General features: G+C 42.3%; 2 protein-coding genes across 5 annotated transcripts in view; one reads left to right on the top strand and one right to left on the bottom strand.

Annotated features, from left to right (window-relative positions):
- LOC124606821 (TIP41-like protein) overlaps positions 1–2142 on the bottom strand; it is a 65988-nt gene extending 63846 nt beyond the window's left edge. For 2 of the 4 annotated variants that reach the window (XR_006978737.1, XR_006978736.1), the window contains exons 1-2: positions 1736–2142; positions 1447–1644 (exon numbers count right to left, since the gene is read on the bottom strand). Coding sequence is in view for 1 of the 4 variants with exons in the window: in XM_047138889.1 (XP_046994845.1) it covers positions 1447–1613 (167 nt within the window). In the remaining 3 variants the exon portion in view is untranslated. The remainder of the gene's footprint in view (positions 1–1446; positions 1645–1735) is intronic. The other 2 variants (XM_047138889.1, XM_047138890.1) reach the window with 2 other exon arrangements.
- Positions 2143–2565: 423 nt separating this feature from the next.
- LOC124606931 (TWiK family of potassium channels protein 7) overlaps positions 2566–24079 on the top strand; it is a 457919-nt gene continuing 436405 nt past the window's right edge. Inside the window, exon 1 of the mRNA XM_047139046.1 lies at positions 2566–2797. Within this exon, the coding sequence (XP_046995002.1) occupies positions 2672–2797 (126 nt within the window). The 5' untranslated portion in view covers positions 2566–2671. The remainder of the gene's footprint in view (positions 2798–24079) is intronic.

Below are 24079 nucleotides of genomic sequence, written 5' to 3'. Positions count from 1 at the left end.
TAATTTTACTTTACTTCATCTGTTCCCAAGAACAAAATATAGTACCATAATATTGCTTGATTAAATACTTAGTTGTATACATTATACACCTATTAATACAGATAGCGAACTGTAATGAGTGCTTTGAGTTACACAATGTCCCAATGAAATGCTAACTCTAATTCAGTGAATACAATAATGAAAATGCTAATCCATAACCGACACCTGTCTTCGTATTTTTTAAAGAGTACATGTAAGTGAGGAAGATTTTTATCAGTGCAAAAGATGAACATTTCATAGTCAAATGGGGGTAACCTCTAATAATAATTCAGCCTTCCAATAATCTCATCTAATACACTTTCTTAGGCTAAAGTTTACAATGGGCCACCCACATGCAGGTGTGTGGAAGATCCATGCGTGTATGATTATGAGCAAATATGTTATTACTTTTGACAATAAAAACTGATCACTTATTTTCACGCATCCACCTTCCCAGCCCCACAATTCAATTAAAAACTATGTGAAACACTGATTCACACTTCAGCTGTTCCAACATCTTAGATTTCCCTGATGGCCCTTTGTAAAGTTCTTTCTAGCTGATAAACTTAAGCAAATAAACACCCAAAAAATCAACATAGTCCTTGAAATTGAAGATTTATCTCTGAATCAGATCTGAAATTAAAAAAGTAAATCAATTATTACCAGTGAATATGGCAATTACTAGCAAAATATCCCTAACATACAGTGATCTGCAGCACAGCACAAGGCTGTTTTTGTCATCTGCAACATTCATTCACTAAATTAAACAGCTCCAAATATGTTGCACTGGCTGTACACATGTAGGCTTACGTTCAAGATGGCCTAGCATTCTCCAATTAGAGCTCATTTCAAGCACTGTAACTGGACTGGGATCCATATTAGTTAAACTTTATTGCTGATTTTGAAGAGAGATGTTGAGCAGTGAGATCAGTTCATGGGAATTTGTGTAATGTGGTTAGTTTCATGATTAAACAGAAAGGAATGGGAAGAGGGAGGGGGAGGGATTCACATGTTAATCAAAATAATTTGCATTCCAGTCTTAGGCCTTTTTCAGTGTGTGTGAATTCATCACAGAACAAAAATTGTTAAAAGTGTGAGACATACTGTAAAGAGAGATTTTACATGAACGACCTGCAACACTGTTTCTGGCGGGGGGGGGGGGGGGGGGGGGGGGGGAGGGAGGGGAGGGGGGGAGAGAACACCCTCTGTAAAGTAGAGGGAGAACAAAATTTGCACTAACAGTGCAGCGTATTTCTTACCAATATTTCCATATAATTTCAAATGAATGTAACAATATTTCCAATAAATCAATTATATAACAGTTCCTCATTAGCACACGCAGGAAGGTTTATATGTAACTAATATAAACTTCAAATTCACTTAACCACGTAGTTACCTACTGCATGCAGGAATGTGTGACTAACTTACATGCACAACAAGCATTTATTTTTATCGTCTTCGCAAGGCCCATTGACACATTTTGAGTGTAGTATGTGACTTTTCTTGTATTTTACTTTCCATGAATTAAACTTGTGTTCCTCTGAATCCACAGGCAATTTCTGGATGTCAATTTCACCCTTTAATGCGGAAATCATTCTTCTTCTCTAAGTGATCTTCCACTAATTGCTAAAAACAATCATTTACAAGTATTCTGCTCATGTACCTGCCTTATAATAAAACATAAACAGTGAGTATAATGTCAGGATGAAGTAAGTACCTAACTGAAAACAAAAAAGAAACTATTTCTTCGAGTGATTACATATCTGGTTTCAGGAAAACACACAGAGAAAAAGAGACATTGATATTGCTGCATACGAAGTCTGTCATGTATACCTGGCATGCACATAATTTAGAGAGATAAGCAATATTTCAAATTTCACTAGCTTATCATAGGCTACATATGTTTCTGAAAAAAGTGGAGGATGACACTGAAGACGTATAATCGAACAATTAACGGTGTGAGCTATGCTATCTTCAGAATTGTCTTTCAGTTACATTTTTTTCGGGGAAATACAAACAGCATACACATAAATAATACATTTCGACATTCACTTGTCTTTCCTCTTAAGTGTCTAGCCGCTAGCGTCTCACCACGGTGAAAGATAACAGAACAGAACACCAGTCTTTCGCCAAAGACTCTTATGATGAGAAAGTAGCCCACCTAGTGCTGCCATCTGTCTGAACCACGTTTTCCCGCTGAGTGTTCGAATTTCATTTCAAGTAAATGGTATTACATATTACCTAAAAATACAATTAGCGTGACACATTAATTAAACAAAGTCCCGAAATACTTTCTGCAGTGTGTAAGTCCGATATACATATACAAACCAATTTCTATCATAAAGGCACTGAAAAATATCAAATGACACTTCTTCGTAGCAACCTATTGTAGGACAATTCTTGTATGTTATTACGGTAATGTTAAATATAAGTTATCCATAACAGCCTAATATATACCATATGCAGAGGAACTACTGTTCCAAACAATGCCTTAGGCTCCTCGGGTTCGGACTAAAAACGTCCTTAGCAGTGTTAGTGGCGCACCGGGTCGCGCTGAGCGCTGTGCACCCTTCACTCCGCTACAGTCCACTGATGTGATCGGAGGGCTACAGTCTCAATAACGTAACCATGGGTGTGTTTTAGTGTTTGTGAAATGTCTGGTGAAGTTAACAAAGAAACTGAAGGAGGGAAGACCTCAAGAAACAAGAGACTCAAATCGGCTCTTGGTCATGTGGGTCTTTTGGCAGCGCTAATGGTGTATGCAGCTGCAGGAGGATTGGTATGTAGCTATAAGTTACTAAATGCTACTCGTGATATTTATCTATCGAGAAAGCTATAACAATAATTTATATATACACGACGTCTAGCTAACAGATTATTACCATGCTCATATTGAACGTACATCCGCAGCGTAAACATGATTTTTTTTCCTTTTTCGTACAATAATGCAGGCTATTATCCTAAGTTTTTTTGGTATCCACTGTCGTAAAGAACAACCGCAGTTAATATATATATATATTTTTTATACAAGCAGACGGAGGTATAGTTTGAGACTAGCAACAAGCCAATGAATGATTTCAGCAATTGTCTTTAATGTTACATATTCTGAAAACTAAATTTACATGTCATTATGAAGTATGCTGGCCATCCTTGGAAATTAACAGTACTCGTAATATAAGGAATCCATCTCTTAATAGCAGTAGGGGAAAAATGTTGTAAATATGGTTGCAGGCGGTTAAGATGATTTTTGTTTGCAATTGTTGTTGTTAGTTACGATGAAGATGTTGGTACGACATTTACCTAGCTCTTTTCAGGTAATGAATTAAAAGCACAGAAAATGTCTCTATCAAAAATTAGTCATTTACTTGGAAAACCTCACTTTTTCGCCAGTTGTTTCATAAAGTGGCAATACATGCGTTTTCTTTTATCCTCCCGCTTCCTTCCGTTAATCAGGTTTCATCAAGTAACTACAGTGAAATCAACAAAATTTATTACGCGATATGCAGACTCCATTAACCATGTTTGCAATCAGAAAGTTTCTTTTTTTTTTTTTTTTTTACCTGTGTAACATATTTACTGATTGCGGCACTTAGGGGCTAATGAGGACTGTTAGGGGTGCTTACACATTGAATGTCTAACTCACAATTTACATTGGGAAAGTAGTTGTCTCAGTTGTATCACATACGAAATAATTTGTTAGAGTAGTGCTCATCATCGAAGGAACCTGATGTTTTACCTTTGCGATTGCTACTGACTGAGGAAGACACTGAGATCTGTAGGTTGTCGACGATCCCCGACAGCTTATTAGCAAAGATAAAAGGTAAACATTTAGCTTTTCTCAGATATTCTTTAGAGTATAAAAAGCGTAATAATTTGTCCTGTTCTAAAGAATAAATGCCTGAAGTCTTGGGTGTGGATTCTTCTCATAGTGTTAAAGTCACCGGGTGCTGCTGTAGTATTCCGTGACTGATTTGGACAGCAGAACATTATATGTTTAGTTGTTAAAAGTCAGCATTTTCGATCAAATATAGGCACTCTGGCTGGCCAATCACCACCTTAACTTTTATATGGGTATTCAGAGATGTGAAATAGTAGCATTCATTTAATCAGCGCAATCCTACGCCCTGTTCCCCCCCCCCCCCCCCCTTCCTGTTCTCGCAGATAAAAATGTTTTAAATTACTCGGTAACTACTTTAGAGGTAGCATCAAATTTCTGAGACACTATGCTTTAGCATAAATTTATTAGATACCATATTGTTTTAAAAAAAATGTATCAGACGCTGGCATAGAACAGTTCATTCATACCGCACTGCTTTAATACGGTATGCAGAAACATCATTTACGTGCTACTGACTGCTAGAATTTATATGGTACAACTTAGTACCTTACTCGAGGAACAAGCTTCGGAGGCAAATGCGAGGACTGCGCGTTGTCCTCTTGGGCAGGGTCCTTGTGAAGGTGGGTTTAGCCTTGCCTTCCTCTGATTTTTTTATGAACTGTCAGAAGTGTTTTTATGGATTACTGTGACTGTACAGTGTGGTGGTACGTTTGTGTTGTGGTTTAAAGAAACGAGGAGGGTGGACCGGGTACCGGCGCATAACTTACTCATCTCAAACACCACTAAGGTGGCTGCACAGCTTCAACTTGTCAGACTGACTAATGTCACTATGACTGTCACATGCCCTCATTCTGTGGCGCACCGGCGAGAGGGTTGGAATTTCGCCTAGGCCAATGGTGCAATGTCTAGTGATCGGAACTTGATGCCCCCACCTCTCCCTCCCCCTCCCCCCTTGCCGGTCAAACAACGACTGTGAAAATTTCTTCTAGTCAGGATTCGAACCTGATATCTCTTAACTGAGTGCCTCCGGGGAAGGGCACATTAGCGACCTCGGTTACGGAGTCGGGTTGCCTGTGTTTATTACGTAGAAAGTTACTCTTAGGGAAATGAAATACCATCACAGATGTGAAATAAAACAACTATGTTTATATCTGAAAGCCACTAGACAACGCGCAACACTGTGTATGCACGCATCACCACCGTCTGTCACTTCTTGTGGCATTTGTGGTGTAAGGTAGATTGCCGGTAAGCCGCCGCGTAATCCCGATTTTCTCTGATACTTACACACAGGATATAGCTAGATCGCAAAGTGATTATTATTTCTTCTGACGCATTTCGGCCAAAACTATCATCAGTTCTAAATAAAAAACATAAGAACCAATACATTCAGATCTGATGATGGCTGTAGCCGAAACGTATCACTAGGAATAATACACACATTGCGATACAGACAAATTCTGTATATAAATACTAAGAATTACCATCATCTTCTTTAACGATTTTCTAACTAATGTTTCGAATTTTCTGTAATATTACCGTTTTGCTCATTGTACGGAAAGTATGGGGGACGAAACCGTAAAACGTGAAAGTAACTTCGAGGCCACCCTGAGAGGGTATTATAATGTCTTCATTGTTCACAGTATATGCAAATGATCTGATGGATAATGTCCGGATCTCAGTGAGACTGTTCGCAGATGATTACGTCGTATACAGGGAAGTTGCACGTCTAGAAAACTGTAGGGAAATGAAAAAACTTCTGCAGAGGGCCGACACACAGTGCAGGAACGTGAAGTAATTATGTTGAAATGTGTGTGAAATCTTATGGGACTTAACTGCTAAGCTCATCAGTCCCTAAGCTTATACACTACTTAACCTAAATTATCCTAAGGACAAACACACACACACACACCCATGCCCGAGGGAGGACTCGAACCTCCGTGAAGCAATTAAATAGGGAAGAAAGATCCATTATTGTTCGATGACACTATTGGTGACATAAATCGCTGGAAACGACAGCAACCGTCCGGAGCGTCCTAAAAAGTATTGACGACATAACATTGGGGAAAAGCTGATAGGCTGAATGTCACTGGAGGAATCTTAACGGGATATAATTCATCCACGAAAAAAGGGGCTTACAAAACTTTCATTCCTGAGTATTTCTTAACAGTCTGGGCGCCTTATAAGGCTGAATTAACAGAGGAGATACGGAAGTCTAAAGAAGAGCGGCGCGCTTTCTCACGGGATCGTTTAGTAAGCGCCAGTGAGTTACGAAGACGCTCGCCTTAACTTCAGTGGGAGGTCCTACGCGAGAGGAGTTATCTATCATGGAGAGGTTTACCGTTAAGAGTACGAGAAAACGTTCAAAAAAAAAATAAAAAAAAATCGAGCAACGTATAACTTCCTCACACATTCATCTATAGGGACAAGATCAGATAAATTAGAGCTCGTACGGTACATACTATTAGGGAACGTCACACGAAAGTGAGCGAGGCGAGGGTAGCAGTACCACACCAGAAGTAGTGCCCGCCAGACGGCGCGAAGTAGCTCCCGGCGTACAAATATACGAGGAAGTGCTGAAAAGTAATGTCTCCAAATTTTTTTATGTGAAAACTCTTAAAGCTTCGTAAATAAAGCAAACGCCATTAACATTCTACAACTTTATTCTTGATCTCTACGTATTTTCTGCCTTCTGTCGCTAGAGGGCTCGGAAATGTAGTTTGTAACTTGGAGTGTAACGTAACTGTGACGGTTCGTGAGAAACGGCTCTCTGTAATTGTGTTTCGAATTCTAAGAGTTCTTTCACCATTGGAGCACCCTCTTCTTCAGCGTGACATTGCTAGACTCCACACGAGCGCTGCCACATCTGCCATAACCCGACGACTTGGGTTCACTGTCATCGATCATCCTCCATACAGTACCAACTTGGTCACATCTGATTTTCATCTGTTTGCAGAACATAGACATCTTTGAGGGCTTCACTTTGATAATGATGAAGAGGTCCAAGCAGAGGTGGTGAAGTGGCTCCGTCAACAGTCATTCTGCAGTGACGGTATTAACAAGCAGGTCTCTCATTGAGAAAAATGTATTCGTCGCCAGGGTGATTATGTTGAGAAATAAATATGTGGATATGGGGAATAAAGATTTCGAATGTTAATAAAGTCTGTTTTATTTAAAAAGCTGTAATAGTTTTCATATAAAAACGCGTAGGCGTTACTTTTCAAATTCCCGTCTTAGATTTAAGGGAGGTAATGTTTTTCTCGATGCCTATTGGAATATTCGCCTTTGGCATGTTAGGTTCAAACGTTTCTGTAATTTGTTCAACGACAGTTCGTTTATTTCTGCGACTCTTTCACAGTTCTACTTCAAATGGTATCTCTGCTCTGTTAATCCAACAAGAGTCCTAGACTAACAGAAAAGGGTATAGAATCAATCGGATGACGATTTCGTAAGCGTCATAGTTCACAGCAAATTACATCTTCTGAGTATACTTACTCTGTTAGGCCACAGCCTTACTTGTGTCAGATCGAAAATTTCTGTCACATCTTGACTAGCCTTTTACGAGCAATGCTTTTACTATTGGGCTATCTATCTACGTTTCGCGACCTGTCTCAGAGCTCCAGTCTGCGTATACTTATCCCCAATTCCTTCGAATCTTGCTAACCTACCGGCATCTAGGAGAAACTTTGAGGCTCGATCACACAGTGATTCACTCTGATAAAATGCATTCTGGAAGCAACATTTAGGCTGTAGCTTTTCTTCCACAGATAATTTTCTAGCAGAGTATGGAGGAATCCAGTGGAGTTAGAAAAGTAGAGAAGAGATATTGTCAGACTGTAGCTTTTAGTCGGGTCGTGAAGCCTGCTTGGAGAGCTTCGTTGGTAAGTAAACATAGTCAAAGATAGAGTCCCAGTCCGATGCACAGACTTGATCCTTCAGGAAGTTTAATTACAGCTAACGCTTTGCACGTTTAATTAATGTGGCAGTGCAGTCGTAATGGTTTCAGATTGATAACGCTAGATATTTGACTACTGTGACCAGTCCTCGCGACTAATTGTTGACGATTTCATTATTTGTTCTCATTACAATGAATTTGTTTTTATTTGCCAAGCTAAGCATTGACAATCTTAATGTCCTTCTATATTTCGTTACTATTATCAAAGGTTGTGCACAGACCAGTGCTTCCGGCGTAATCTTCCAGGTCATGTATACACCGAATGGTCACTTTCTTATGATCATCTGCTGACAGTGTCCAAAAGGGGGAGAAACAAGAAATAGGGACCTTGTTCTTGAGTAGAACGTCGGAAGATTTGTGGAAAACGGTGAAATTTAATCAAAAGATATTAGACGTGTAACACTGTTCACAACATGTCAAAGGAAAAGTTGTGAAACCAAAAGGCCCCAAAATAAACAGAATTTTCGTAACAACAAAATAGTTCACTGAACATACGATTATCCCTAGCTGCCACACACGCTTGATTTTTTTTATGCACTAGTTCAAGACTGCCGTTCAGTTGGTTTAATTCGTGCAAATATCTGGAAGTCATTCTTAGTTGCTGACAATCAGAAATTCCCCATTGCATACAAGAAATGGTCTAAGTGGTTCAGATGTGGAGATCGCGCAGGCTTGTCCGTGCCGTGTGTAACTTAGCCTGCTAAAACTTCATCCTTCGGAAGAGTTAGGCCGGAGGAGGGAGCGTTATTGACTGAGTAATGTTTTCCTAGTATTCCCTGGGTGACTTCGTCATTCTAGAAGGCACAGTGGATCAATACAATTATGCATCTATCCTTGTGGACCATGTCCACCCCTACAAGCAGTTAGTTTTTCCTCTGCACGATTACATCAACCAGCAGGACAATACAATGAGTCACACAACTCGCAGTGCTCGAAGAGTGCCAGGATGAGTTTACCGTATTTCACTGGACACCACATTCCCCAGATTTAAATTGAATGTAGAATAGGTGGGATAACCTCATTGGTCTGTTCGCACTACGGGTCCTAAACTGAGAAACCTAGTGCAGATGGCCATAGCACTGGAGACGGCATGGCTCCACATCGCTGTCAGTATCTCCGAGAACCTCATAAACTCTCTTCCTGCACGTCTCGCAGCGGTCCACCCTGTAAAAGGTGTTTATTCTATCTTTTTACAGGTTGTCACATAATGTGATTGGGCAATGTACTGTAATACTGTGCTGTGACCAAAAAATTTTTAAATGTTCTTAACTGTGTCGAAATATAGGGCTATTTCTTGATTAGTATCTTAGCCTCTACAGTGTCTTTAATGACTAAATTTAAAATATGACTTGATTCTTGTTTTGTGCATCATTGTTTATACTACCCACGACTGGTGCTTTGTCATATCGTTGGCCGAAATACTCGCTCAAGTCTAGTCTCTTTCGTTCTTTACATATTCGTATCATAATGCAGATGGATCCTTGTCCTGGGTAAAGGAGGTAAATGATTCCAATGTCTTTCCGTGAGTCCAAAAGAATCCTGTGTTATTTTAACACAGAAAAAGACTTCTCTTTATCGATGGGTTTACTACATTTTCCACTTTTCCTTCCTATTTTAATTTTTCTCATTTTCATTAATTATCGAGGCACGTTATCCTGGAGGATATTGCACCGATCGCCCCAACCTAGTTATTCCACTCTTATTATCGCTGGGTAATTTCCTTTGTTGTTCGATGTTTGCATATCCTCTTAGAGTAAACGACACGTAGAGTCGTGACGCAGTTCGCAACAATACAGCGGTCTCCGCAATGGCCGTTGCTTAGCGTCAGTTGGAGAAGCGACTGGCGAGCAACATGACTGTTTCCGTTGCAGTCGGCAAAATCGTAAGGAAACTATGAAATGCAGTAAGAACGCGGAAGCAACGACAGCATTCAAAAGGTAAGCCACCAACCTACATGTGAGTTCCGTCAATATTTTTAAACCTAAACATAGACAGTAACTCTGACTGCACCTTCCTGCAGGCTCATAACTTAAATTCTCAGACATATATACTTAGTCAACGTGGAGAGCTTCCATCCTGCAGTTACATTCCAGGCTAATTTGATTTTACAAACCAGTTTTACAGTCTATTTCTCAAGGTTTGTGTGTGTTGGAGCAGCATGGATTTTATAAATCTTAATCGGAATATTACAAATTATACATTCTATATTAAGTTTCTGTACCAAGTGATCTCTAGATTCGCTCGTGTAGAAATTGTTCATAAAGTTGAGTGTGTCACCGTGACGTCTTGAAATACGTTTTCCATTCAAACAGCAAAAGAAATAATACATTTTTAAGAATTTCTAACGCGTTGTAGACTAATTCCAAACGTTAGCTTGTATTTTTGTCAGAAAATTAATTTGCGTTTTAATAACGTGTGTCTTACAAACGGAGCGAACTGCGATTTGAAACTTGTTTCTGCCTACGTACGGTTAAATAAGATGGGCCAGCTTTCGTCTTTGTGCAACTTAGTTCGTATCCTCAATTCTAGTAGAGTTCTTAGCTTTCCGTCTCCGTAATACTGAATCGACAGATATCACAGGATTTCGAGCTGCTAATAATTCGATTATTCTCATTATCAACTATGAGGATCAAATCCTAACGTGCGCGTTAGCACTGACGCTGTAAGCATAATCGTTTAATGCTGTTTTATTTCAGTGATAAGTAATTTGCTGCAATATCATTTGTATCCGACCTCTTGCGCCAAATCTAATTTGACCACAAGAAGTATTAATCGTTCACTCTAAGATGACTCTTCAACCAGTGGCTGATGAGAGTATCTCTTTCGATAGATATCGAAAGACTGTGTATGACTTCAGACTGATATTCACATATTTCTAGTCTTTACCAATTTTAGCTGTCAGTATCCTGCACAGAGAGAATTTTCATTGAGCGTATCAACAAAAAAAAATCACTACAAATTCAGTTACCCCTGCTTTCTTTTACGAGTACATAGCTTCACTGAACCAAGCATCGTCTGCTAGCTAAAGTTAACTAAATAAGTGGCACGTGTTTACGTCAAAATGATATCCAAAACCAGTTTTGATTATTGTAGTATTAGCTGAGTACCAGGCGTTGCCTGGGTATGTATTTATTCCATATCTTCCTCTCTCTGTTCCTCTCCGCCTGTCCCTCGCTCTGTCCATCTCCTCTCGAGTTCTCTCTCCACGTTATCATCGCTATACCAATAGGCGGATGGTGGTTCTTACCTCCCAAAGTATTTCTTTTCAGATAGTATCAAATTTGATTGAAATCGTTCCAGAAGTTCAGCTTTTTACACGTGACAAATATATTTCACATATTTAACGTATTTCACATGTAATCATACACTTGCTTCACCTCTATCCCTTGCGAATTTCGCCTTGCATTTTCATTTTCACGCAACTCAGCGTTTATGACGTCTTATCTCCTGAACTGTGTGTCGTATAGTGATATAATTTTACAGGCGTATCCAGTGATTAAATTTAGATACTTTACGCAAAGTGCGTTTAGAACAGAATTAGCAGTAAAGAAGTACTAAAACGTCATGCCTGATGCACGAACAGCGAAATTGTAGTAAGCTATAAATATTTTTCCTTTCATCATTTTGTGGGCGCTGTCGGCGAGAAATGGTTTCGTTAAGGTTTGAAATTCATACATACATACATACATAGATACATACATTTATGCTTCCATAGTTATTAATTTATGGAAAGGGAAACACTTCACTTGACTGATCGATTTTACTAGTTTTTCCAGTTTAATTTTTCCTTGTTCATTATTTTTCTTCGTTTCTCCTTCGGACACCAGGACCCCCCTCATCCTGTTCTGCCCCGTACAGTAGACGTTACTTTAGATCAATCATGAATGTGTTCCTCTATCTCGTGTGGATTTCTGTGCCACAAACACACGTTATCAAGATTCACCTTTCCAGACGCATACAACTTGGCTTTGTCACTGGAAACCAGCTCCTCTGAAAAACGTTTTCCTCCAGTAGCCACTACATATTATTGAAAAATCATAAAAATCTCCCCGAGCCGTCAGCGGACATAACAACGGCAGTCAGTATGATTTTTACACGCAAACTTTTGCGCAGAACACGTCATACAGTTGACTGTGGTACCTGCAGTTCTTTGCTCACATGTCCTCTCGATTTTTTTCGTGCTCCTGGCAGATTATTCCCCTCACACATTCCACCTTCTGTGCTCATTTCCCAGCTGGCCTGCTTCCCTGACACCATATATGCAGACATTTTAACGGAATGTATTGTATCACCCATGGATTGTTTTGTCTGTTGGAGCTTTACTCGATATTTGGTACGGATTCGTCGCTGAACGGTCACAACCGACTCGCATTTAATGAATGCCAGACCACAGAACACACGCATTGCTCCATTATACGCCAAGCTCTGACACGCCTTATACGTGGTGGTGCGCTTTGATCAAAACTTAGAGGTTTTCTGTTCACTGATAGGAGTCATTTTTCTGTATGTCGTGTAGACTTTGCGCAGTCGTCTTCTGAAACTCCAGAGGTACTTACAAATAATACTGCACTTTCCTTACCGCTGCTGCGGAGCAGAATAATTTCATTATGCAAGATTAATTTTTTTTTATTTAAGTTCTGTGAGGTGAACTAGGATATGCCTCCGTCAGTGTGACAGACCCTCATGCAGGGACCTGGGTTCGATTCCCAGTACTGCCAGGGATTTTCCTTGGTGGGAGGACTGGACTGGGATGCACTCAACCTCGTGATGCCAGCTGAAGAGTACCTTATCGAGAGGTAGCGGCTCCAAGGTTGGAACGTCGACAACGGCCGGAGTGCGGCGTACTAACCCCATGCCCCTACATACCGCATCCGATGTTGAAGACGAGAATGGCTTGGCGGTCGGTCGACAATCGCGTGGTCTTCAGGGCCCGATCGCGGGGTTCCCATGTTCCAGATGAGCCCCAAAAGGTATAGGCTGGAGATGAACCGAGGCATCAATCGTTATGTCGACATGGCATACCGCCAATACAACAGATATCAAGAAACAGGACAGACGGAGACTCTTCTGGTTTAGTTAGCGAGGCACTGTGAGGTAACGCTACGTAACACTCCATCGAGCACCGCTAAAAAGTCAAATTTAACAGAAGGACTGAGGTTGACAGCATAGAATCATTACCGAAATTTCCACAGCGAGGCAAGCAGTGCTGATGGCCCCAATAAATAGAGACAAATACCCTTATCTACTCAGAGCCATCACATCATAGGCCTGGTTCCCACAAATAACACAGCTTTCAGAGAACAAGGCACATTCTATCTTACTGTCGTTCTGTCTGTGACTAAGAACCAGAGAGGACAGTCTAACGAACCAGAATGAGCTGTTCAATAATGGCCAGCCTGATTCTTAACTTCGACACTGGGACAACCACATCTCCCGCTTGCACAGCCGTGGTCTGCCGTTGTAGCCTACTGGGTTAACGTGGCTTAGTAGACTGGTGAGCAGCCAGCTGCCTCATCCTCATCATCCTCATCATCCTCATCATCCTCATCATCCTCATCATCCTCATCATCCTCATCATCCTCATCATCCTCATCATCCTCATCATCCTCATCATCCTCATCATCCTCATCATCCTCATCATCCTCATCATCCTCATCATCCTCATCATCCTCATCATCCTCATCATCCTCATCATCCTCATCATCCTCATCATCCTCATCATCCTCATCATCCTCATCATCCTCATCATCCTCATCATCCTCATCATCCTCATCATCCTCATCATCCTCATCATCCTCATCATCCTCATCATCCTCATCATCCTCATCATCCTCATCATCCTCATCCTCCTCATCATCCTCATCATCCTCATCCTCCTCATCCTCCTCATCCTCCTCATCCTCCTCATCCTCCTCATCCTCCTCATCCTCCTCATCCTCCTCATCCTCCTCATCATCATCATCATCATCATCATCATCCTCTTCATCATCATCATCATCATCCTCTTCATCATCATCATCCCCCTCTTCATCATCATCCTCTTCATCATCATCATCCCCCTCTTCATCATCATCCCCTTCATCATCATCCCCCTCTTCATCATCATCATCCTCCTCCTCCTCCTCCTCCTCATCATCATCATCATCATCTGAGTCACTGCGGATGACGTACGAGCTGCCTTCTTGGCGCTGATAAGCCGAGGCGCGTACGCGCAGCCTTCTGGCGGACTGATGAACGTCTAATGCAGTCTAGCTCGATCCATGGTCGGCGAACGAGGCCTCTCTGCACGACAGCCGGCATCCCGGACCACAGTCGACAGACTCCACCTGAGCGCATGACAGGGCGGTCACCGAGAGCGCTGACGGGGCAGCAGATCTGGGACACCGTACTTCGCCCGGCGGGCCGCGCCTGTGTCGCCCTCCACCGTCGCCAGCACCGCACGTAGCCAAGACGCTTACTTGCGGCATTGACTTCACGACACGCTGGCAAGGTACAAGTGGTTCAAATGGCTCTGAGCATTATGGGACTTAACTTCTGAGGTCATCAGTTCCCTAGAACTTAGAACTACTTATACCTAACTAACCTAAGGACATCACACACATCCATGCCCGAGGCAGGATTCGAACCTGCGACCGCAGCGGCCGCGCGGTTCCAGACTAGCGCCTAGAACCACTAGGCCACCCCGGCCGGCCGCTGGCAAAGCAACGGAATTTCTACTCGGTACGCGCACTCGCGACCGTCCGCTGCATGCAGCTCTGAATAAAGCCAAACCTTTGTAATCTTTGCTCGATAAATAAATGTATTTGCAGAAGGAAGCTAGTTGTAAAAGAAAAAAAAAAAAACCCGCACGAAATCGGCGGAAGGAATCACTCGTGAGCTCCAGCACTCCAGCTGGTACAATGACCACCGGTTAAGGTGGTGTAAAGAGCAACGCCAAGAAACAGTCCACGACTCGAAACGAATAATTTAGATTAATGTATTACGCCATACGCTCTGGCAATCCGACGAAAGAGTTTCGGATTGACGAATGGATGGAGAACGTTACCTGTCACCATGTGTAGCGCTAATAGTTAATTATGGACGGTGGGTATTGTTAAATTGGTTCAAATGGCTCTGAGCACTATGGGACTTAACATCTGAGGTCATCAGTTCCCTAGAACTTAGAACTACTTAAACCTAACTAACCTAAGGACATCACACACATCCATGCCCGAGGCAGGATTCGAACCTGCGACCGTGGCGGTCGCGCGGTTCCAGACTGTAGCGCCTAGAACCGCTCGGCCACTCCGGCCGGCAGAATGCAGAAGGATATGGACACATTTTACAGGATTGTTTAATGCGCAGATTAGAGGAACAACGATCCGGAGAAGACTAATTGTTTGCATCAGTATGACAATGCACCCTCTCAAAGAACGTGTGTGGGGGAAATGGTTTTCGGACAGTAACGTTCCTGAAATTGAGTGACTTGTCCGGAGACCTGACCTGAACCACGGTCAACGTCGGCGATAAATTAGGCCGTAGGCTTTACTCCAGAACCCAATGTCCAACATTACAATCTTCCCTGATTTCGGCTCTTGAGGAAAAATGGGTTTCCATTCCTCCGCAGGCATTGGGACTACTCACTGAAAGTGTCCCCATCAAAGTTCCAGCCGCGATCAAGGCGAAGAGTGGACACAACCCATATTAACGCCCACTAATAGGTGTCGAATATGAGATACTGTACATAGACGATCTTGAATTTTTGTTATCAACAGACGTAATTTTTTCCCTTTTCTCAGACGATAATTACCTAAACGACAACTAACGAAATATTTGAAGACGCAAACAACGTAATTGGTTTATCATTAAATTTTGATAAAGGTTATTTCATATAATTCAGGACTCATCAGAGTTTACGTTACAACAGTCCACTCAAATAATGAAATGCTACAAGTAGACAGTGCTGTGTTTCTGGGGCTACAGACAGTTAACGATATAATTGGAAAAATTGGCTCAGTTTGGTTAAGTTTTCAGAACACAAGATTACTGTTACAGGTCATTAATGAAGAAACTAGTGTGTTCTGAATGTTATACATATTGCTATTCGCTAATGAGTTACAAAACAGTTTTTGAGGAAACTCAACAAAGAAGGATAACATTTTCAGAATACGTGAGTCTGTTAAAAGAATATTATCCGGTGTTGCTTCTAGAATTTCTTTAAGGATCTCTTCACAAACCTTGACAACTGCTGTACACTACAAATATTCATTATGTGTTTTGTCAGTACAACTGTTCTCGTGCCAAAAAATAGCGCAAAACTTGAATATAATACTGGGGCCAAAAACGGCCTCTACAAAGATTTCAAGGGTTTTATCTGAATAAAAGAAGGAAACATGAAGTTAACAACGGAAACGGAGACGGTTGGAAACTATCCTCCTAAGACGTTATTGTTGAATGGAAGTTAGACAGTCGGCTTGGTCACCCTGTGTCGCAAAACCGAGTCACGCGATTGCGCTGTCTCAACGAGAACAGTTTCCGTTATCATGTCCAAAAAGAGCTTAGATGAATGATGTACACAGCCAAAAGTGCGTAGGCATCGGCATCGAAACAAACCATGAAACCTCTGTGTTCAGAAAAAAAGGATTTCGGACATACGACGACATACTAGCTCTCTCCGGTGATCGCACACCCAAATCCAGTCAATCACTACAATATTACCATACGACGTTCTTCCGTTCCACGGAGAAACATCAAATAAAATCCTACGGGGCTTAAACAGACATGGGGTTCAAACCATCATTCGGCCGCGTATTGTGAAGAATAGCCGTGCCTCACCCCCCAATCCCGTGTTTAAACGTTCCATGTGATATAGTATTTGATAAGTGGGACAGTCTAATCGTTTCTCAGCCGAATTGTTTTCCAACGCTGTACTGAAAACTATCGGCATATCGAATGAAGAACTTTTGAGGAATTTGCTGATACTGAATACAGTCTTCGCATAAGCAGTTGTCAGTCTGTCATTATTAGACGCATCTCAATTTTAAAAGATATGAGCTACGCGATTGATAATGGCTGGAAGCGATAGCTTGATGATGAAAGGGCGCATGTTTGGATGAATGGAAAAGAGGAGGCTACGCATTTCATCGGTGTTTCCAACGTAACATCTTGCCGCAGTGTGCACAACTAAAGCATCTGCGTGATTCCGTTGCTTCTTATACAGCTAGCTGCTTTTCTGAAGAATACAATGATGACCATTGTCGGAAGCTCGGATCCTGCAGAAAAATGACGCAGTAAATTCTCAAACAACATTCAACAAAATATAGAAAAGAGTCAGATAAGAATTTAACAGCGTGACAGGGCATACTGTCTTATGGATAACGTGCTGGAGTTTGAATGAAGTAATATTGTATTGGGAAACTCCTTGTAAGCCATTGAAGAGTATCTCTGTCAAATTATAATGAATCAAAAGACACTTAGATAGATTCCTGATAAGGGGAATATGCATTGAAATAGATTTTTTTGCTCGTTAGGGTATAGTGCTCCCATCAGTTTGTTTTTATAGAAAATACCTGTCAGTCTCAGTGGATCCCCGGACATGTAGGAGTGCCTGGGAATGAGGCTGCGGATGCTGCAGCCAAGGCTGCAGTCCTCCAGCCTCGGCCAGCCTCCCATTGTGTCCCGTCATCTGACGTTTGTGGGGATGTATGTAAGAGGCTTGTGTCCTTGTGGTGGGATGCTTGGTCATCCCTCCCAGGAAACAAGCTCCAGGCAGTAAAACCGCTCCCAACTGCTTGGACAACTTCCTCCCGACCATCTCGGCGCGAGGAGGTCCTTCTGACCAGGTTGCGGATTGGGCATTGCCGGTTTAGCCACCGCTACCTGCTCTCTGGTGACCCAGCCCCGCAGTGCCCTTGTGGTCAGGCATTAACGGTGCGCCATATTTTATTGTCGTGTCCCCGTTTTAGTCAATTTCGTGTTGTCCTGTCCCTGCCATCTACCTTACCGGATGTTTTAGCTGATGACGCTCGAGCAGCTGCTCGTCTTCTGCGTTTTATAACTTTAACTGGCTTGACCAAAGACATTTAACCTTTTTACTTATTTCATCTGCATCTTTGTCAGGTCCTTTTGATGTCCCCCCATCCCCTTGAGTTTTAGCAGGTTCCTTGTGCTCTAACACCAGTGACTGGGCGCTAATGACCTCAGCAGTTGAGCGCCCTTAAACCCTACAAAAAAAAAAAAAAAAAAAAAAAAAAAAAAAAAAAAAAAAAAAAGTCTCAGTGGATGTCAACGAGCAGCGTCACAGTTGCGTGGAAAACAAGCATTTCATCCAAGTTTATGAGCTGGACCGCTGATAGTTTTGTATCTAGTATACAGCCCACGTCATGCTTGACAAATGCACACGCACACACCATTATAAACGAGGGGAGTTCAACCAACAATGCCACGCATTTTTTTTTTTTCTGAAAGCACGTTGTTGTATTTTTCCCAGGGTTCCACTACACCATATTATTTCCCACTCTTTTGGCTACAAAACCCTATTTTTCAACATAATCTCTGTTCATTGCGACGGCCTTACGCCACCTTACTGGGAGTGCCTCTCCGCCCCCGGTAGCTGAATGGTCAACGTGACGGATTGTCAGTCCTATGGGCCCGGGTTCGATTCCCGGCTGGGTCGGGGAATTTTCTCCCCCCAGGGACTGGGTGTTGTGCTGTCCTCATCATCCTATCATCCTCATCGACTGCAGGTCGCCGAAGTGGCGTCAAATTGAAAGACCGGCACCCGGCGAACGGCCTGCCCGACGGGTGGCCCTAGCCATACGATTAAATTACATTAAAAAGCCGGGAGTGCCTGTGTGTCAGCATGGTACCACTCTACTGGGCGACGACGGAGGCGACGGCTTGCTGCATCAATAACCTCCCCACTGTCCATGTACCACTTCCCGCGGAGTGCATACTTCATTGGGCCACACGAAAGTCGGAAGGCGCGACATCCAGCTTGTAGGGTATGAGGAGGAACATTCCCATGAAGCTTTTTGAGGTCCTTTCGGGTGCGCAGACTTAGGCGAGGCCTTGCGTTGTCAAGGAGGAAAAAGTTCGTATTCGTTTTTGTGGCGACGAACACACTGAGTTCGTTTCTTCAGTTTGCTGATGATAGCACAGTACACTTCAGAGTTGATCGGTACGCCGTGAGGGGGGACACCAAACAGAATAACCCCTTCAGAGTCCCAGAAGACCGTCGTTATAGCTATACCGACTGTGTGCGCTGGTTTGAACTTTCTCTTCAGAGGAGCGGTAGTGTGGCGCCAGTCCGTGGATTGCCGGTTTGTTTCCAGTTCGAGGTGACGAACACTAGTTTCGTCGCCTGTGATGATATTCGACAGCAAACTGCCACTATTAGCCTCGCAACGTGCAAGAAATTCCGCACAGATGGTCCTTTGTTGCTCTCTATGGTTTTCTACTAGACGGCGAGGAACCCAGCGGGCGCACAGACCTCTGAGTACCCCAACTCGTGGACGAGTGTGTCAGCACTACCAACAGAGACGTCAAGTTGTGCAACGAGGTGTTTGACTGTAATCTGGCAATCATCTCGAATGAAAGTGTCTGTACGTTACACCACTACAGGAGTAACATCTGTGTGCGACCCGCTGCCACGCGGGAGATCGAACAGGTTTGCACGACCTTCTTGACAGGCGTCTCGCCCAACGGCTCACCCTGCTTTTGTTCACTACCAGGTCACCGTACACATTCTGCAAGCGCCAAGGTAAACTCTGGTTTTCTGCCGAAAGAAACTCAATGACAACACTCTGCTTGGAACGTACCTCCTTTACAGACACCATTTTGAAGCCTTACGTACAGCGCTGCCACCTATCACAACTTCATGAAACTATCGGGGCTGAAGCAGGAATACTCCATGATACCTCACAACAAATTCCGTATTTCTTAACTGAAAATGGCCGAGAAGAAACTTGTGCTGCATAACTTATCGTACGACCCTCGTAACATATCAGAGAAAGGCAACTGCAAACAGCAATCGCCAGGACCTCTCCTAGACTCTGTGTGTGTGTGTGTGTGTGTGTGTGTATGTGTGTGGGGGGGGGGGGGGGCGCTCAACGACGAGGGTATCAGCGCTAGAACGGCGATGCATGATTCCTGGATCTGCTCCCCTACGCTCATTTCCTGAGTATGGGACTACTTTGATTTTTGAATTAATGGCTACGTCCTGAGTGCATTACAAAAATCAATAGTGGCACGTCTGAAAAATCGACATGAACTCTGTTAAAGAATTTCAATTGTTTAGACACTTGTTTCAAATTTCACGTACTTGGTTAATGTAGCACCTTTCAATGTATCTTACTGCGCTGTTTTGGACGACAGCGGAATATATCAGTAAGCACAAGTGAAATTCAGCAGATTTAATATTCCGATCGGCTTGCTCATGTTAGACCATTCTAGAGTTTCGAAATGATACTGAAGAACTGTTCCAGTTTTTTCACTAGTTTTGAAACCCCTCGTTTTGTTGCTCTACATGTCTTCGGATGGAAGAGGCTAATTTGGGAGCAGAATAAGAGAGCATTTTCTTTTGGGTTCAAGTGTTCACTGTAATAAGTTCAGTGTCTGTGTGTTGCGACCGCACCGCAAAACCGTGCGATTAGTAGACGAAAGGACGTGCCTCTCCAATGGGAACCGAAAACATTTGATCGCAAGGTCATAGGTCAACCGATTCCTCCACAGGAAAACACGTCTGATATATTCTACACGACACTGGTGACGGCATGTGCGTCACATGACAGGACTATGTTGTCGACCCACCTAACTTGCACACTTGGCGAATGGGTAAAAAGATTCTTCTACCTTGCCCGATTCAGGTTTTCTTGTGGATGTGATAATCACTTCCAAAAACGTGATGAAAACATAAGTGTGTGTCACATAAACTGCAACAAGTGAATGAAACAGTTTCACAGTCGCACAGTTTTCTCTGTGCTCTGTCAAAACATATGTTTTTAACGTTTTCAAATTTTTCCGTGTGTAGATCGTCAAATCCTGCATATGTCCAAGCAAATCTGAACATGTCCTGGAATTTTGGAGAGCGAAGTTGATTATGTGTGAGTGCCTGAAGTCTGATAATTGTCTGAAAATAAAAAATTTTCACTCGAGGGAAGACTTGAACCAAGGACCTCTTGTTCCGCAGCTGCTCACGCTAACCACGGGACCACGGCGCTCCTTAGCTCACGTCCTCCTTGATGTTGCCGATGTTGCCGATGTTGCCTATGGACTGCTGCGTTTGTATATTTTGCTTATTTTTTCATAGTTACACACAACTTCTTCCTGTTTTCTCGATTGATCTGCGTTCAGTTTTTCAAGGCCTATCCACTGTGCCAACTTATAACTGAATCTGAGGGGGGTGCGATGGGGACGTTCCCTTGTGAGATGTTAGAGCACGTGCCCCCCGAAAGCCAAAGGTCCCGAGTTCGAGTCTCGGTCTGGCACACAGTTTTAATTTGCCAGGAAGTTTCATATCAGCGCATACTCCGCTGCAGAGTGAAAATTTCATTCTGGAAACATCCCCCAGGCTGTGGCAAGGCCATGTCTCCGCAATACCCATTCTTCCAGGAGTGCTAGTTCTGCAAGTTTAGCAGCAGAGCTTCTATGAAGTTTGGAAGACGAGGTACTGGCGGAAGTAAAGCTGTAAGGACGGGTCGTGAGTCGTGTTTGGGTAGCTCAGATGGTAGAGCACTTGCCCGCTAAAGGCAAAGGTCCCGAGCCGAGTCTCGGTCCGGCACACAGTTTTAATCTGCCAGGCAGTTTCATATCAGCGCACATTCCGCTGCGGAGTGAAAATTTAATTCTCAGTTAAATTAAACTACGCAAGCTTTTAGTGGCACGTCTATTATTTCAGTTTAGCTTTCTATTTATTTCTACACAGTTGAACGTGTTTATGACGTGTAGTGTGCAACGTGTCGAGCGCCATGCCACCTGAAAAAAGAATCGTCGTTTCGTGGATAGCTGACCATCCTGGAACATTTACATATGACAGAATTGTTTTATATTGTCCAGTTTGAGAGAAAAATGTTTGGTGCAAAAAAAAAAAAAAAGTTTCAATTAGGCCAGCATGTCAAGACAAGTCCTCACATCGCACGAATGCAGAAGAAAGGACCATGACAACAACTTCAGACAATAGCAAATTGCAGTAGCGGGAATTTGAACAAGGTAACCAAAAAAGTCCGTTTAACATGGATCTATGTGAAGCATTCATTGCAAGCAATATTCCTCTTAACAAACTTACAAACCCTATCCTCAAAGCCGGCCGCAGTGGTCTAGCGGTTCTAGGCGCTCAGTCCGGAACCGCGCGACCGCTACGGTCGCAGGTTCGAATCCTGCCTCGGGCATGGATGTGTGTGATGTCCTTAGGTTAGTTAGGTTTAACTAGTTCTAAGTTCTAGGGGACTTATGACCACAGATGTTGAGTCACATAGTGCTCAGCCATTTGAACCATTTTTGAACCTATCCTCAAAGGCTTTCTGCGCAATTAATGCTTAAATCAAAATAAACCAGTTGAATCAACATTGAGTAAAAATTACAAACTGGCAATTTACTTAAATGTTCTGGAAGAAATACGCAGTGAACTCAAGGAGAGCATTGTCCGTATTTCTGTTGACGAAATTACAGACACTTGTGGCCGTTACATTGCAAATTTAATTGTTGGTGCTTTAAAAGAAGAGCCTCCTTCTACCTATTTAGCGGCCTGAAAAGAACTTGAAAAAGTCAGTCATTCTACGATCGCCAGATTTGTGAATGAGAGTGTTAGAAAAAATATTTCCAGAATTTTCTGCTGATGAGAGGATGTTTTTGTTTTATTTTTGATGCTGCTCCCTATATGATCAAAGCAGGAAAAGTTCTACTACTGCTTTATCCCAACTTGATCCATGTGACGTGCTTTGCTAATGGAGTACATGGCCTAGCTGAAGAAGTACGTTCCATGTATGTAAATGTAAATAAACGGATTTCATCCACAAAAAAAGTGTTTCTAAAGGCTCCTGCTGGCATCAAGACCTACAAAGAAACACTAGCAAATGTGCATTTACCTCCCGAACCACTGGTAACTCGTTGGGGTACGTGAGTCGAAGCAGTATTGTTTGAAATGGTTATTCTGAGGCCATTCGAGGGGTAGTAAACGACTTCTATTTGGAGAGGCTTTGGCAGCTTGCCAGTGCAAGGAAACTTTTAATGACTCCAATATTAAAATGACATTGCTAAGATTAACACTCACTTTCCCATATACCTGCAAGTATTAAAAAGTTTGAAATTCAAGGTTTGACGCTGAATGAATCTATTCAGCTAATGAATAAAATTATTCTAGTGAACTCCTCACTGCCGGAGATATTCCCAAGGAAACTTGTAAGATTGAAAACATTTTAAACAATAACACAGGCTTTGAACCCCTGTGCCAAATTGATTATTTTATTAATGTGATGGGTGAACGTTTACCAGACGCAAAAGTGCCAACATAGCACCCAAATTCAAATACTGCTCAGTTACCTCAGTTTATCTAGAACGGTCCTTTTCTGCTTACAAAAATTTTTTGAGTGATCGAAGACACAATCTTACTACCGAACATTTGGAGGAGTACTTGGCCATTTACGTTTACAATAGCAGAAAAATGTAAAATAAGTTGTAAATGATGCTTTGTTCCAATAGTATTAATTAAAAGTTAATGCTGTTAAAAAGAATTCATAATTGTATGTTTTCTTAAATAAAATACAGTATTACGGAGTTTCAGAGCGTGCCCCTCTGCGTCCGATATGTCTCGAAGTTGGTCCTGTACATATCGAATGTTTCGCTACGACTCACTCGCATCGCATATGCTTCTTACCGACAACGATAGCTAAGAAGGAACAATTCTTTGAAACACGGTATGCGTCCCCATTTTGCAAATTTTCAGAAAATAAACTCTGAAAGGCCTCCTTTCTAACCTCTACCAGAAAGTATCCAGAAAATATTAGCGTTCTAAATGTACAAATTTTTCAAGAGGTCGGCGCTCTTCCTCGTAATTTATATGCACAGGTTCGACTTTGAGATATAATGCCTGCAGTAACTACAATGATTTTTTTTATTATTAGATCTTGCATATTTGGACGCTTTTCATGCACTATAAGCATTTTTCATGCATATTTGCATGCATATTTTAAGGTTTTTATGATGCATATAATCCGGTCTCTGGTCATGACATAACATTAGCTCAGTGGGAATAGTACTCGTTCATAGCGAAATGGTAAACTGTTAGGCATAAGCGG

Source organism: Schistocerca americana, chromosome 3, assembly GCF_021461395.2.
Source record: "Schistocerca americana isolate TAMUIC-IGC-003095 chromosome 3, iqSchAmer2.1, whole genome shotgun sequence".
NCBI lineage: Eukaryota > Metazoa > Arthropoda > Insecta > Orthoptera > Acrididae > Schistocerca > Schistocerca americana.
The sequence above is the reverse complement of the archived record's forward strand: the minus strand, read 5'-3'. Positions and strand labels throughout refer to the sequence as shown.